We start from the raw sequence: 14,900 nt of genomic DNA, 5'->3' as shown, positions 1-14,900 counted from the left end.
CATTTGTGTCAAAACCTCCTTTGATAATGCCACACAAGAATACTTTAAATCACTTCAGCACACCCCCTTCTGCCGAGATGGACTCCCAAATAAAGGAACTCACCGAGAGCGGTGTTCTGGAAGCCGCGGATCTCACTCCCAGCTTCTTATCAAAAATGTTCCTAACACCAAAATCGGACGGCTCCTCACGGGTAATCTTCAACTTGAAGTCCCTAAACCTGTTTTTAAACCCTGCTCCATTCAAACTCATAAGCCACTGCAAGGTTCCGGAATTTTTGCAACCAAACGATTGGTTGACAAAGATAGACCTCTCACAAGCATACTACCATCTCCCGATCGCATCAAAGCATCGGAGATTCTTGCGCTTGGTCTACCGAGGAAACTTGCTTCAGATGACAAGTCTGCCCTTTGGCCTTTCATCTGCTCCCAGAATGTTCGCGACCCTTACAAATTGGGTAGCCGAGTTACTGCGTCAGAAAGGTATACGGACAATCGTGTATCTCGACGACTTCCTCCTTGCGAGCCAATCCAAGGAAGATCTAGGCCGACAAACGCGGCTAGCAGTAAACACTCTACAATATCTGGGATGGAATGTAAATTTCCAAAAGTCAGTGCTCTCCCCAACACAAAAGTGCGAATACCTGGGGGTCGTATGGGACATGCGCAACAATCGCAAGTCCCTGTCAGAACGGAAGTGTGCGGCATTCCACCAATCACTTCGAGCGATACTGTCTTCTCGCCGATGGTCACGAAAGCAAGCGGAAAGTCTCCTGGGAAGGTTAAACTTTGCCAACTTCGTGGTGAGAAGAGGACGGCTGCACTGCCGACAATTGCAGATAGCGAGCAAACCGCTGAAGCAACTTCCACCCAGAAGATTAGTTCCAATGACCGAGGAGTGCTTGCAGGAGGTGGAATGGTGGTTAGAGAACTTGAACTCGTCAAGCACCATTCACAAGGAAATGTTCAGTCATTTCCTGACAACAGATGCCTCAGACCTGGCTTGGGGAGCAACTTTAGACGATTTAACCTTATCAGGTCAGTGGACCGTCCAACAGAAAAAGTGGCATTCAAACCGAAAAGAGTTGTTCGCAGTGCTTGCAACCCTTCAACACTCAGCTCACAACCTCTCCGGTTCAGAAGTCTTAGTGCAATCGGACAACAAATCAGTGGTTGCGTATATCTCCAAGGAAGGGGGCACCAGATCCTTAACACTTTTAAATCTGACCCAAGACCTCCTGATCCTTGCAGACAAGTGGGATATCTCGTTGACAGCTCAGTTTCTTCCCGGAAAATACAACGGAGACGCGGATCACCTATCTCGGGGAAAAACACCTCCGGAGTGGCACCTTTTACCGGCAGCAACCCAACCGATTTTCAATCTCTTCGGGCAACCCGATATAGACCTATTTGCTTCCGTAACGGCACACGTGACTTCGACATACGTGTCAAGAGATTGCACGGACTCGTGCGCAATCTTTCAAAACGCTTTCAGTCAATGTTGGGACTTCAATCTGGCCTGGATATTTCCTCCGCCAAATTTAATACCAAGAATCCTAGCACACCTGAACAAGGCGACCGGAACATACCTTCTCGCAGTCCCAAGGTGGCCGAGGGCGTTCTGGCGACCAGACCTAATACGCCGATCATTAGCGCCACCACTCAAAATAGCAAACCTGGAATCGGTACTAATCGACACATCCACCGGCAAACCTCCGCCCAAAATCCAAGAACTGGAAATAGAAGTTTGGAAAATTGGGGGTGGGACGGCGTTTTGAGTAGATGGAATCCTGAGGAAAAGAATTTGCTTCTATCAGGGTGGCGAGCTTCGACGCTAAATACCTACAAGCCAGCTTGGGATAGATGGTGCCGCTGGGCATCAAATAACAATTTCCATCCTAACAAACCGTCTGCAAACCAGGTGGCCAGATACCTGGCGCAGTTGTTTATCGAAGAGAAATTGTCATACAATACTATACTAGTACATAAGTCAGCGATAGCAACATTCTGTAACCCAACAGCTGAGGAAAGTCTCAGCTCTAATTTTTTGGTAAAACATACCCTTAAAGCAATAGCCATGGCAAAGCCTACTCTTCCAAAATCTCCAATCTGGAATCCACAGATTGTTAAAGATTGGCTCTGTAAAAATAGCCCTAAACTAAACTCCTTATACGAGATATCGTGTAGAGTGGCAACACTATTGCTGCTCTCGTCAGGACGAAGAGTACACGACCTGACGTTACTAAACATCTCGGATGGAAACCTGCAGGATGAAGGCACTTCTATTATATTACATCCGTCTTTTGGATCAAAGACTGACACCCGGTTACACCAGCAATCCAGCTGGAAACTTTTAGAATCACCGGAGCTTAATATAAACCCAGTCTTTTGGACAAGAAAACTAGTAGAATTGTCCAAGGATCGAAGGTCGGAAGTGGATAACCTTAATAACCTATTTATAAGTACGAGGGGCCCCGTAAAAGCGGCTACAAGAACCATAATAGGAGGATGGGTAAAGAGCACGCTGAAAATGGCAGGAGTGGAAGCTACCCCCGGCAGTACACGCTCAGCGGTCGCATCCCTCAATTGGTTAGAAAACTACCCAATTGATAATATCTTAGAGAGAGGAAATTGGAAAAGTGAAAATACCTTCAGGAAATATTACCAAAGAGAGTTGCTTAATCACACCGTCTCAAAAGACTCCTCTCTAGCAAGCCTGTTTCAACCAGTTAACATCAAATAAAGGCATCACCCGGTCACCAGGAGATAACAGACAGATCTCTCATGATGGACTCCAGAAATCAATTCAGAACACATAATATCGGAGTTTTACCTACCATTAAAACTCTTATTATGTTTCTATTGATTTCTGGAGTCCAGGTAAGACCTACCTGGTGCATCATGAGCTTTATGAACAACCCAAATCCATGGATGACCGGATACCAAATCAGCGGAAACGGACAAAGCAACCATAGAGTAGGACACTGACCCAGGAATAGACAGTAGAAACCGCGATAACGGAAAAGAAAATGAACGCTTCTCTCATGATGGACTCCAGAAATCAATAGAAACATAATAAGAGTTTTAATGGTAGGTAAAACTCCGATATTATGCTTAGTGTGAAATGTGAGCCTGTTTAACTGAGCACAGGCAATCAAAATTTATCAATTGATCTAGTCTAGATCTAGCAATTGATCTAGTCATACATTACCTTCCGATTACGTAGACTTTTGACCTCACCAAATTTTAGATTCTGATTGATTTGTTTGTGTCTTTTTTGGCCGTCCTCGTTCTGTTTTCCCGTTCACATTTACTAAATATACTTTTTAGTCATTCTCTCATTATCCATTGCGTTATTGTATCCACATGTCCATTCCACCTTAAAGAACTTTTCAATTATCCCTAGTTCAGCCTCCCTACAAAAATTAACCCTAAATGTTTAACATTTTACAATATCAAGGCATGGATCTGCCATTGGGATATCCATACATAGTGTTGTCCATACCTTTAAATACTCCGGTATTAGCTATGACTTCCTTTCATCTTCTGTTGCTTTCCTATGCCCTTATGTATTGAAAACTGTCCCAACCGCATAAAGCGAGTGTTTTTGCCTAGAATTTCCACTCATGAATAACATGAAATAATAGTAACTTAAACATAAGCCGCAATTGACAATCTGGTGTGGTGTGGTGTGCAGAGACGCGGAGGCTAAGGCGGAGGAGATAGCGGCGGAGATAGAGCGCGAGCCCATGTACAAGCAGCGCATGGAGCTGGAGAACGGGGACGAGGAGGAGCGCTTCGCGGCCGTGCAGCGCCCGCAGCAGCGCGGGCAGCGGCCCAGCCCGCCCCCGCCCCACAACGGCACCGACTCGCAGCCCGGCGACAAGTACGTGCCGCCCAACCGGAGGAAGAACCCCCAGGTACTAATGACAAGCACACATTTCTACAATCAAATAATTGCACTGAGGGTCCTTATATCGCTCACTCCTTTCAAGAACATCATAAATCAAAAAACTTGATTTTTCAGGAGAAAGTTTAAAAATATAATACAATGTGTTAAAAATAAATATCAAGCCACTTTCAAGCGATTTATCAGGCATTTACGGGGCTGACGGTCATCAGCCCCTTAAATGCCCAGACTTCATATTCTTCTTCATCTTTGATGAGATGTCAAAAATAACATGAAAAATAACTCCTATAATTGGAGATAATCCAGATTTGTGAACAAGTATTTGGACACACTCAAAATGTTGTAAGTTAATAAAGTTATGGTGTTCAACCCCTGCCTTATTGCGTATATAACATTTTGTCTAGTCTCCCACCAGATTGATGATGTTGGTAACGACGGAACCCCGACACTGTTCACACAACAAAATATGTGGAAAAAACTATAGTTTTAGGAAAGGCAATAGTAAATGGCTGGTGAAGCGGTACGCTACAGCTACAGGTACAGGCGTACCATTCTCACCCAATATCAAAACAAGAGAGAAAGAGTGAGAGACTGCTTTATGCGGTCCTTTGCCCAAACTAGCACCCAGGGTTGCCGACGACTATACTTATCGGATAGCTTTGCTTCCCTCTCACATACACTTTATGATTTTTGAAAGCTGTCCCACCGCATGCCCAGATCTGATACAGAAACATCTAGGCTTCCTGACAGATCTGCTCTTGCAAAGTAATATTTTTTTTTTTAACTAAGTTGTGAAATTTATGTGAAAATGTGAAACAATATTAAATTTTATCCCGATTTTACTGTGAATTTACATTTAAAAGCTTTCAATATTCCTGTCACTGCCAATCTAAATAAATACAAGATTGTCCATCACCAAATTTTCTAGAAGTACCCCAGTGTAGGCAGTGAAAGGGATTAGTGTTTAGTTCAATTAGTCAGCTAGATCCGATTCCGACTTGACGTTGGCAGGTACACAGATGCCCACAACCCCGACCAGCACAGCAGACAGACATGGAACACTTGGTGCTTATTTCCACATTTTCTCCTAGACTGGAAAGCTGATCAAGTCTCCGCAAGTGCCCCAGCAGCAGCAACAGCAGCAGCAGCAGCATCAGCAGCCGCCCCAGCAGCCCCTCATGCAGCACCAGCAGCTGGCGGCCCCCAAGGGGCCCCCGCCGCCCCCGGCCGCGCTGCACTACCCGCCCCTGCCGCACCACCCCCAGCACCACCAGCCTCCGCCGCACCAGGTAATGTGTCCAATATGCACATCCTACTGAAGACTCTTCTTCTAACCCTTATCCACACCCGATAGTGCATAGGGCACTGCATCATATTAACACGGTGTTATCTTGATCGTTACCAATTCAAGACGTTAGGTGGGGAAGATAATGAAGAAGACAATGGTATGCACATGTCAGGATAATGGAACCATCCAGACTTGTTACCATCCAGACCGTCACAAACTATTCTTGAAAAACTTTGTAAATAATCAATCACACCATTTTTTATTTAATTTTGCATCTATGTTTGTTGCAATGTTATTAAGTGCTCCGCTTCCGTAGTGTAATGGTCAGCATGCTCGGCTACCGTACTGGAGGTCCCGGGTTCAATTCCCATTGTGGGGTCGGATAAATAAAAGTGATTTTTTCACTCTTAATATTTATTCAATACTGCCCTAAACTGGTACCTGAAGCGGAAGGCTAATCACCTTTCCTTCATGTGTTAATAATCAAGATAACACTAAGTTTATACAATGCAGTGCCCTATGCACCATCAGATGCGGATGAGAGTTTTAAGGTCAGGAAGAAGAAGGTTTTGTTCATCAACCCCGACCCTAATTATATTCGGACAGTTTGCCGCCTGACCCTCAGTATACTAATCACAAGTAACCGCAAACCCAATTCCCATCTGTATAACGTTTTTTGGCGTCTCTTGAGCTCTACCAAAAGTAAGCAAATAGAACGCTTGTATGCGTCTTCCGCTTTCTACCAGTATGTAAAAGATGCTTTTAAGCGTTTCCCGCAAACAATGTGTTGAGTAAAAATAAATAAATTGAGATAAAAATATTTCTTTGTTTTAATTTTCAGTATCATACTTAAAAGTAATACTTTATAAAAATAAAATACTCTATTAATGTCAGCATAACTAGTTTAGAAAAATAAAGATATTCTCATTAACAGAAAATACAAACTTTTCCAAAGTAATCGATCATATAGTAATTAAATGCATTTATTTTTTGTTTTAATGCGAATAATAATACGAAAATGTTAATGTTCACTCTGTCTTGTCACGCCAGGGCCATGCCATGAGCATGGGCGTTCCGGGCGGCAAGAGCTACGCTGCGGCGGGCGCCTCGCTGCCGTCGGGGCAGCTGTCCTCGCACCAGCAGCAACAGCAGCAGCAGCAGCAACAACAGCAGCAACAGCAGCAGCAACAGCAGCAGCAACAACAACAGCAGCAGCAACAACAGCAACAGCAACAACAGCAGCAACAGCAGCAGCAACAGCAGGCCATGGCGCCCCCTCACCAGCAGCACCCGCATACCTACAACTCTCCCCCGCCCTTCACACAGCACCACATGGTCCGCAGGTAACATCGCATTGAAAAATATTTTTTTTATTTTTATATGTTTGTGGCCCTGTGGTTTATAATCTGTTTGTGACTCTGTCATAGGATGATTTTTGAATGAAATCATCCTATCATGTTTTTTGTGGAGAGCTGTCAAGGATAAGGATTACGCTAATAATAACCCAGAGGAAATTGAGGCCTTGAAACATGAAATCGAAGTTGCCTCTCATGGGATTGAAGTCCAAACAATATTGAGCCCTTGAACCATGAAATCGAAGTTGCCATTCATGGGATTGAACCCCAAACAATCGATAATGTACTGAGAACTTGGATTGATCGAATGGGGGTACTGTAAGGTCAGCTCGGCTGTCCAAACTTAAAACACAGTAAGGGACATTTTTTGTAGTACGTTTTTTTTGCATTTTTGGACTAAGTAGAATCTACTTATTCCAAAAATGCAAAAAAAACGTACTATAAAAAAATGTCCCTTACTGTGTTTTGAATTTGGACAGCCGAGCTGTAGCAGTCATTTGAATGATGTGCGTTCACGATTAAATGCAAAGGTTAAATTTTCTACTAAACCATACTTTCGAAAAAATATATATTTTTTTATACCCGAATTAAATTACAAATGTTAGATGGTGCTTAGACTTATTGAATTAAAATATTTATGTAGATTATACCTTTTTGTGTATGTTATACTATTTCAATCCCTCTAATTTGAAGGATAGAAATTTTCCCGTAACTAGAGTGTACATGAAGTTCTGTATGTATTCCAGTGCTCCCGGGGCTGGTAAGGTGAACGGAGCGGACGCCAAGCTGCCCCCGCTGCAGCAGCGCGCCCCCCGACACACCCAGCAGGCCTCCCCGCCCGCCCCCTTCCCCCCCGTGCAGCAAGTGGCCCCCATGCAGGTATACATCACCCACCGTCACATGGCCAATTTTAACTAACTAACTAACTAACCATCACGCCGCTTCCCCGCAGGGGTAGGCAGAGAGAATAGAACGCTACACCACTCTGTCTTTGCAAACATTCTTCGCCTCTTCTACATTCATGCATCTCCTCATACATACCCGCCGATTGTTACGACTCCTAACCTGACCACTTTAAAGTATTTGGCATACCTGATCGTGCTATGTTTTTCTCGGTCTTCCTCTGCTCCTTTTTCCACTTATATTCGCCTCATAAATTTGTTTTACCGTTCTTTCCTCACTCATTCGTTCTACATGTCCAAACCATCTCAACACACCTTTCTTAATTTTATCGATAATGCTTATCTCAGCTTTGCATTCCTTCCTTATTTCACTATTCATGGCCAATTTTCTGAAATTAAATTGCATTTGGATTAATTTGGGTTATATTAATGTGAGGACAACTTTCCCCTCAGGTCATGGGTCACCAGGTTGTGATGAACGAGGGACCCACTCAGCTGCCCCCACCTTCGGGGCCTCTCCCCCCCCACCCCCGCCACAGGGAAGGTCGCCGACAAGATGAAGTCCAGGTAAATAGAAACATTTTAAAAGTTCAGATCACAAAACTTGATCAATTTCTAAAAGGTGTCTCAACTTCATATGAAATATGTATCGTTTTCCCTTTTTTATGAAAGAAGATGGAAGTCTTAGCATCCCCTAGGGCTTACGACCTGGCATTTGGCTTGCTTGAGCGATTGCTTTATACACTCGTGTAACGTTCACCTTACACGAGTGTATAAAATGATGGCTTAAGCCAGCCCAAATGCCAGGTCTTAAACCTGGGGACGCTCAGACTTACATCTTCTTTCATAAAAGAGAAAAAACGATGGATGTTTCATATCATATATTATTTTGAGAAATAAAAAGACTTTTGATCCACTCACATTTTTACTAACCAAACCTGAAGAGGGCAACAGGTTGTTGCCGAAACTAGTTGGCTAATAAAAATGTGAGTGGATCAAAAGTCTTTTTATTTCTCAAAATAATATATCAATATGATCCACAAAGTTAATGCTTTCAATATTCAAAACATTTCATATCATGTTGAGACGCCTTTAAAATTGATATCTCATCTGTTAGGTGAATAGTCCAGTGTTCGATTTATCAGTGTACCTTGAAGATCTCTCGGTTGGGTAGAGCCAAGGATAATACCTGTACTCTCTCATATAGAGATAGGAATCCAGCAGGGTAGCTAAATGCTCCATTACACCACGAAGGCAGGCAAAAATATTTCCCCTGGACTCTAGCGATTATCGTTTCTCCTTTAAAGAAATTTTGTGTTATCAGGATCTGCGCAAGTTCGGTAACGACTTCAAGCTGATGCCGGAGTCGAACGATGACAAGGCAGCCGGCAAGCTGCAGTTGCACGGGCAGGCCGCGGCAGAGGGGGCTGCGGAGGGGCGGGAGGAGCGCGAGGGCAAGGGGCCCGCGCAGTCGGAGGCCGGCAAGGAGCCGGGCGAGGGCGGCAGCCCGTCGCCCGCGGCGCCGCCCGCCTCGCCCGCCGGCACGCCGCCCGACGCGCCGCTCGACAAGGTCACCGCGGCCGTCAAGAAGTTCACGCTCAACCCCAACGCCAAGGAGTTCAACCCGGCCGCCAAGCCCTTCGTGCCCCGCAGCCCCAGCACGCCCAACCCGTCCAGGTGAGACATGACGATATTATCAGTTATAGCATTGACAGTATAGCGAGTTACTACTTTTAGGTTTGGCGACGTGTTGCCGCGTTTTGTGATTACGCTGGGTGGTCATGATTTTTAATACAAAGAAGTGGTACCAGAATTGAAATGAAAGAATGCTGTACTTAGAGTTAGTCCTTTTATTTATAAAAATGCAATAACACTGGAATCAGATAATTAAAAAATACTTTACAATCTATTTGTAATTAAAGAAGTGAAGTCGCAATAAAAACGTCTGTCGTTTTCAACAAACCAAGTAGCTCTCCTCGTTTGGAAGTCGGCCCGCTTCAACGTCGGTTTCGCTGGGAAATCTTTGTTCCAGTTCGTCTCATTACGCGTCCTGCTTACGTCAGCGCTGCCAACTTGACGGTGTAGCTACATCGCCTACAACAGTAATGTTTGAGTTACGGGTGTGGCGACATCATCAATTTCGCATTGTGTATCATCAAAGGTGTTGTATACCTTTACAACATTTTCAGTGTGTCAAAATACTTGTTCACAAAATCTGGATTATCTCCAATTACAGGAACTATTTTCATATTATTTTTTGACATTTCATCAAAGATGAAGAAGAATATGGAAGTCTTGGCATTTACGGACCTCACATACTAAAAGAGTTTCTGCTCAATAAAAAGCTTCTTTTCATCTCACCAATAGATGTCTCTAGTGAAGTTCTAGTGACTCAAGAACAATGTTTCAAAATTGATTAATATATATAGAACTTCCAAGAATTTGAGTAGTGTGGTTGTCAATAATGGGTAGAATTGTTGAATATTACACGTGTGTCTTTACACATGTGTAAGTTGTTTTCTCTCAATTTGTTTAAAAAAGAAAAAAAAGAAAAAAATTCTAATCCGTAGATTGATTTGTAGCTTCTGAAACTAGTCGCTAAAAATAAAATATAATACTCAAGTGGTAAAGTGTTTTTATGTATAATTTAAAACGAGGATTCATTTGAACATGTTTTTGTTTCTTTGTCCCGTCAGGCCCCACACGCCGGGCACGCCGGTGGGGCAGATGGGCGGGCCCGGGGGGTACGGGGGTGCGGCCCACCACGGCGCGCACCACGGCGGGCCGCACGCGCACCATGGCGCGCAGCCCGCCGGCCCGCCGCCCCCGCCCGGCGCCTACGCGCCCATGGTGCACCACCACCAACCGCAGCCGCCCTACCACCCGCCGCCGCAGCAGCACCAGCACCTGGCGCGCGTGCGCAAGAGTGAGTAGTCCACCAGACCGCTCGCAGGGAGAGTCTTAACAATAGGGCGCTGCGTCATATAAACGCAGTGTCTTTTCAATTTATTTATTTCAATTAATATATGCATTAATATGTCCGCCTCCGTAGTGTAATAGTCAGCACGCTCGGCTGGAGGTCCCGGGTTCGATTCCCAGGGGGTCAAATAAATATAAGTGATTTTTTCACTGTAATATTTATTCCATACTACCCTGGACTGGTACCTGAAGCGGAGGGCTGATGTGTTTTTTTGTGATGTGATGTGATTTCCTTCATGTGTGAACGATCAAGGTGTGATTTCCTTCAAGATAATCCTGAAATTACCCGGAACATTTGTCTGCATGTTCCCGATAGTAAATATTGGTATATAGTAAATACTAATATTTCTTAAAATCTACTGTGACACGTGGTTCGATGCATTCAGCATCATTTTCAAATTCCGTAAAATGATGCGGTGTTTGAAAATGATGCGGAATGCATCGAAACACATGTCACAGTAGATTTTACAAAATAGTTGTATTTACGAAGTAATACTTAAATTAAAAATGGATAGATTTTACCACAAAGTGACTGTCGATTCAATTAACAAAACAACTCTCACAAATTTTATTTTTTTAATAATAAAATACAATTTGGGAAACTTTAAAAATCAGCGATTGATTTTAATACTTAATATGTACATATCGCTCACTCCTTTCAAGAACGTCATAAATCAAAAATCGTCAATTTTCAGTTGAGCATGTTTTCGGAATGCCCAGAAAATGTACTATATCCCAGCAAAAGAGGCATATTTTTAACTTTATATTTGCCCGCTACAGGGCAGAAAGTGCTGTTTTTGCTTTTTGAATAAAAGGTATTGTTTAATTTTTTTTTTAATAAACTAAATATTTTTTAAATGGAGAAAAAACCTTCAGGTTTTACCTAAAAAGATCTGTTGCACAGGAAAAAGTTCATAAGTGGCTCGATATTTATTTTTAAAACATTGTATTATATTTTTAAACTTTAAAAAAGTTCTCCTGAAAAATCAAGTTTTTTGATTTATGACGTTCTTGAAAGGAGTGAGCGATATGTAAAGAGTAGTCTGTTCCAAAAACGTATATCTACTTACTATATGCCACTATTATATCACACAAGAGACTCGTTCTTGTGCTTCCAACCGCGTTATCACAGTTATTTTGCTAATGCAAACAAGCTCCGGTCCCAATTAGTTTGAATCATTGTGACTGTTCTGTACATTGAGTTTATCTGAATGTATATTAAATAAGGTTGTTTTGTTTGCAGTGCCGATGCAAGTGGCGCAGGCCACGGGGCAGCCCCTGCTGGCGCCCGGCCCCCTGCCGCAGTACGCGGTCCCCTACGCGCACTCCCCGCACCAGCCCCCACCCCAGTACCCTCATATGCTCAACATCAACCACTACGTAAGTTATTTATTGTAACTGCAGACAGTTGGTACAATTCCAGATTGAATTGTAGGGTAATATATCCAACAATTAAACAAGGTTTATTGTATTTCAGTTCTACATTTATTTATGTACATGTTAATATGTGGCGCGTTTCGTCTTATTAAGACATTATCAAACACTCTTTGAGTGTTAAGTTGAGTTAGTCTGCTAGATTTATACTGATTCGTAATTGAAAGCTGTCCCACCGCATGCCCAGATCTGATACAGAAGCATCTAGGCTTCTTGACAGATCTGCTCTTGCAAAGCAATTTTTTTTTGGACTAAGTTGAAAACTTAAGTTGAACTAAGTGAATGAAATTTATTGAAAATGTGAAACAAAATAAAATTGTATCCCAATATTACTGTGAATTTACATTTAAAAGCTTTCAATATACCTATCACTGCCAATCTAAATAAATACAAGTAACTAATATGTAATATGTGGGCAGACTTACTGGACGCCGGGCATGCGCATGTACCACGGGCACGAGGGGGGCGTGCAGCAGCTGCAGTACGTGGGCGCGCCGCCGCCGTCCACGCCCTCGCCGCAGCAGCAGCAGGCGCCGCCGCAGGGCTACCACCCGCCGCCCTCGCCCGCCGTGGCGCCGCCCTCCGCGCCGCCCGGGCCCGCCGTGCCGCCCGGCGCCTACCCGCCGCCGCAGCAGTTCCAGGCCGTGCTGTGCCTGCCGCCGCCGCAGCAGCAGCCGCACCACCACCTGCACTACCTGCCCCCGCAGCAGCAGCACCCCCAGCACCTGCCCGTGAGTACAGAGGAGTGCAACGTGCTTTCCTCCCAGCAATGAACGAATGCTGAGATTATCCCTCCTGTTCCCAACACATTCAAATTAAAAATATATTTATTTAGCTAGAAGAAACAAAAATCCACTAAATGATCTATAAACCTTGTGCATAATAAGCAAGGTAAATAATAAATGCAATTCCCATCTAAAAAAAAAAAAAGTACAATATAGGATCGGCAGTGTGTTGACTGATGTCCTCTATTGCTGGAATACATTCATTGTACCCTCCACAAAGTGCAGCAGACCCAAACCGTGAGCTGTCATGCACCCTCATATCGTGACGGAGGGTGAATGCTTGACACTTGGAGTGCTGCACTTGGAATGAATAAGGTCTGATTTGCATTGACCTTTTTATAGCCGCAAATGAATTACTCCGCAGTGCTCATCGGGCCAGATATTTTTTGTAAAAATTAAAGGTGTCTAAACAATTTTTTATTGTTATATTTATGAAATTATAAATTTTCCAAATATTTTATCCCGCATCGATTGTTAGAGATTTATTCTTGAAGTTGAACCAGTTTCAAATTTTCATCGTCAGACAGGGTTGTCACACTGAGTCGAACGCGCATGTTTTTATTGCTTCCGAGATATCTCTTCTCTGGCAACCATCGAGTTAATATACTCGGTATTGTCATATGGTGTAATAAATAAATAACCTCATATAATTTTTTTCTTTGTATATTAAAAGCATTGTTAACTTTGTCTATGTTATTATAATACTTTCCTTATCATTCATCATTCACTTTGTAATACCACTTTAAAAAAAACCTTTTTACAGTGGTAATACACATAGTGAACGATGAATGATAAGGAGATTATCAGATAATTCTAACAAAATGAGAGTTTACTTTTTACACTCGATGTTTTGCCGTACAATACATTTGACGGAGTTGCATCGTGCATTCGATAAGGTCACACGGTACACTCAGTCTGGTCTGATTTGCATTAATATACTCGGTATTGTCACGTGGTATAGTAAATAACCTCGGATAATACTAACTAAATGAGAGTTCTCTTTACACTCGATGTTTTGCCGTACGATGCATTTGGCGCAGTTGCATAGTGCATTCGATAAGATCAGGTACACTTGATAGGGTCACCGTGCCTCGACAGCAAACCCGGTCAGGTCACACGGTACAGTGATGGAGAATACGGAGGAGGCTTCTCGGTCTCGCCTACTTGAAGCATTTACATTTACCGATGTTTTGATGCTGTAAATATGTATCCTATTTACTAATCTAACTCGAACATGAGACTGGACTACCAAAACTAAATAACTTAGAAATGCTATCTCTAATCAACTAACAATCTATTCTGATTACTCTGTAACAAGGCGCTCAGGAATTGTGATTATGGTGACTGTTTTTTCATTTTGGGGAGCACTTTTTCCGCATCATGTGTCGAATGGATACAATGAAAAAATTTGGCACAATTTAAAAAATGCTTATGTTGACTTTTGTCATAGCTTATTAAAAATATTATTATTTTTAATTATAGTTATAATTATTTTTGAGATGGCGAAGTTTTAAGAATTTACAAGGTGAATGTTATGCATTGGATATGATTTTCTAAACCAGAATTAATTTAATTTTAATCTAAACCAACCAATGAAGGGTCGTGAGCCCTGTAAATTTCCAGACTGCAATATATTAATAACAATCCTCCAATAAGGTTTGGGCATATTAAAAATATTGTTGAAATAATAAAACTTTTTGGGATTGCTTTTTGAGTCATCCATCATCAGGACTGTTATAACATCTATTTTTTATTACATTTTCACTTAAATACCACTGTATTTTAAAAATCTATTGTGACATGTATTTTAATGCATTCCGCATCATTTTTAAACACCGTATTCCAGTGTTTGAAAATGATGCGGAATGCATCGAAAAGCATGTCACAATTTTTTTTAAGAAATAGTGTCATTTACCAAGTAAGGTTTAATTTAAAAATGGATAGATGTTACCACTAAGTGAAAGCCGAATCAATGGAAAAATTGTAAAATTTAAATGAAAATACTCACAGTGGTTTGAAATGTTTTGTGAGAGAGAGAGATTTCTCCGTCAATATCACCTTTCGTTTTGTTTTCTTCCTTTTATAAGCGCTCGTGTTACAGGGTGATTGTATTGTGATTGACGGGATCGTCACAAATTTATGTATCTAATATTTAAATTATCTATAAGTATCTGTGTATTTTGAAAATTTTGTGTTTAGTAAAAAAAATGTGTTCTAACAAAATAGTTTATCAAAATTTTTCCTTTTCAA

At 42.3% G+C, this 14,900-nt stretch overlaps 1 protein-coding gene across 1 annotated transcript in view; it reads left to right on the top strand.

Moving 5' to 3' along the window:
- The window catches only part of LOC148304613 (uncharacterized), a 38,814-nt gene that overhangs the window by 14,047 nt on the left and 9,867 nt on the right, over positions 1–14,900 (top strand). Inside the window, exons 5-13 of the mRNA XM_088267937.1 lie at positions 3,695–3,917; positions 4,999–5,196; positions 6,246–6,538; positions 7,297–7,429; positions 7,906–8,019; positions 8,777–9,129; positions 10,149–10,378; positions 11,675–11,811; positions 12,285–12,596. Of these exons, the coding sequence (XP_088124063.1) occupies positions 3,695–3,917; positions 4,999–5,196; positions 6,246–6,538; positions 7,297–7,429; positions 7,906–8,019; positions 8,777–9,129; positions 10,149–10,378; positions 11,675–11,811; positions 12,285–12,596 (1,993 nt within the window). The remainder of the gene's footprint in view (positions 1–3,694; positions 3,918–4,998; positions 5,197–6,245; positions 6,539–7,296; positions 7,430–7,905; positions 8,020–8,776; positions 9,130–10,148; positions 10,379–11,674; positions 11,812–12,284; positions 12,597–14,900) is intronic.

Source organism: Brachycentrus maculatus, unplaced genomic scaffold (genome assembly GCF_059751285.1).
Source record: "Brachycentrus maculatus isolate JH-2025_06_01 unplaced genomic scaffold, ASM5975128v1 h1tg000310l, whole genome shotgun sequence".
Classification (NCBI taxonomy): domain Eukaryota; kingdom Metazoa; phylum Arthropoda; class Insecta; order Trichoptera; family Brachycentridae; genus Brachycentrus; species Brachycentrus maculatus.
Note: the sequence above shows the minus strand (reverse complement) of the source record. Positions and strands in the feature narration are given on the sequence as shown.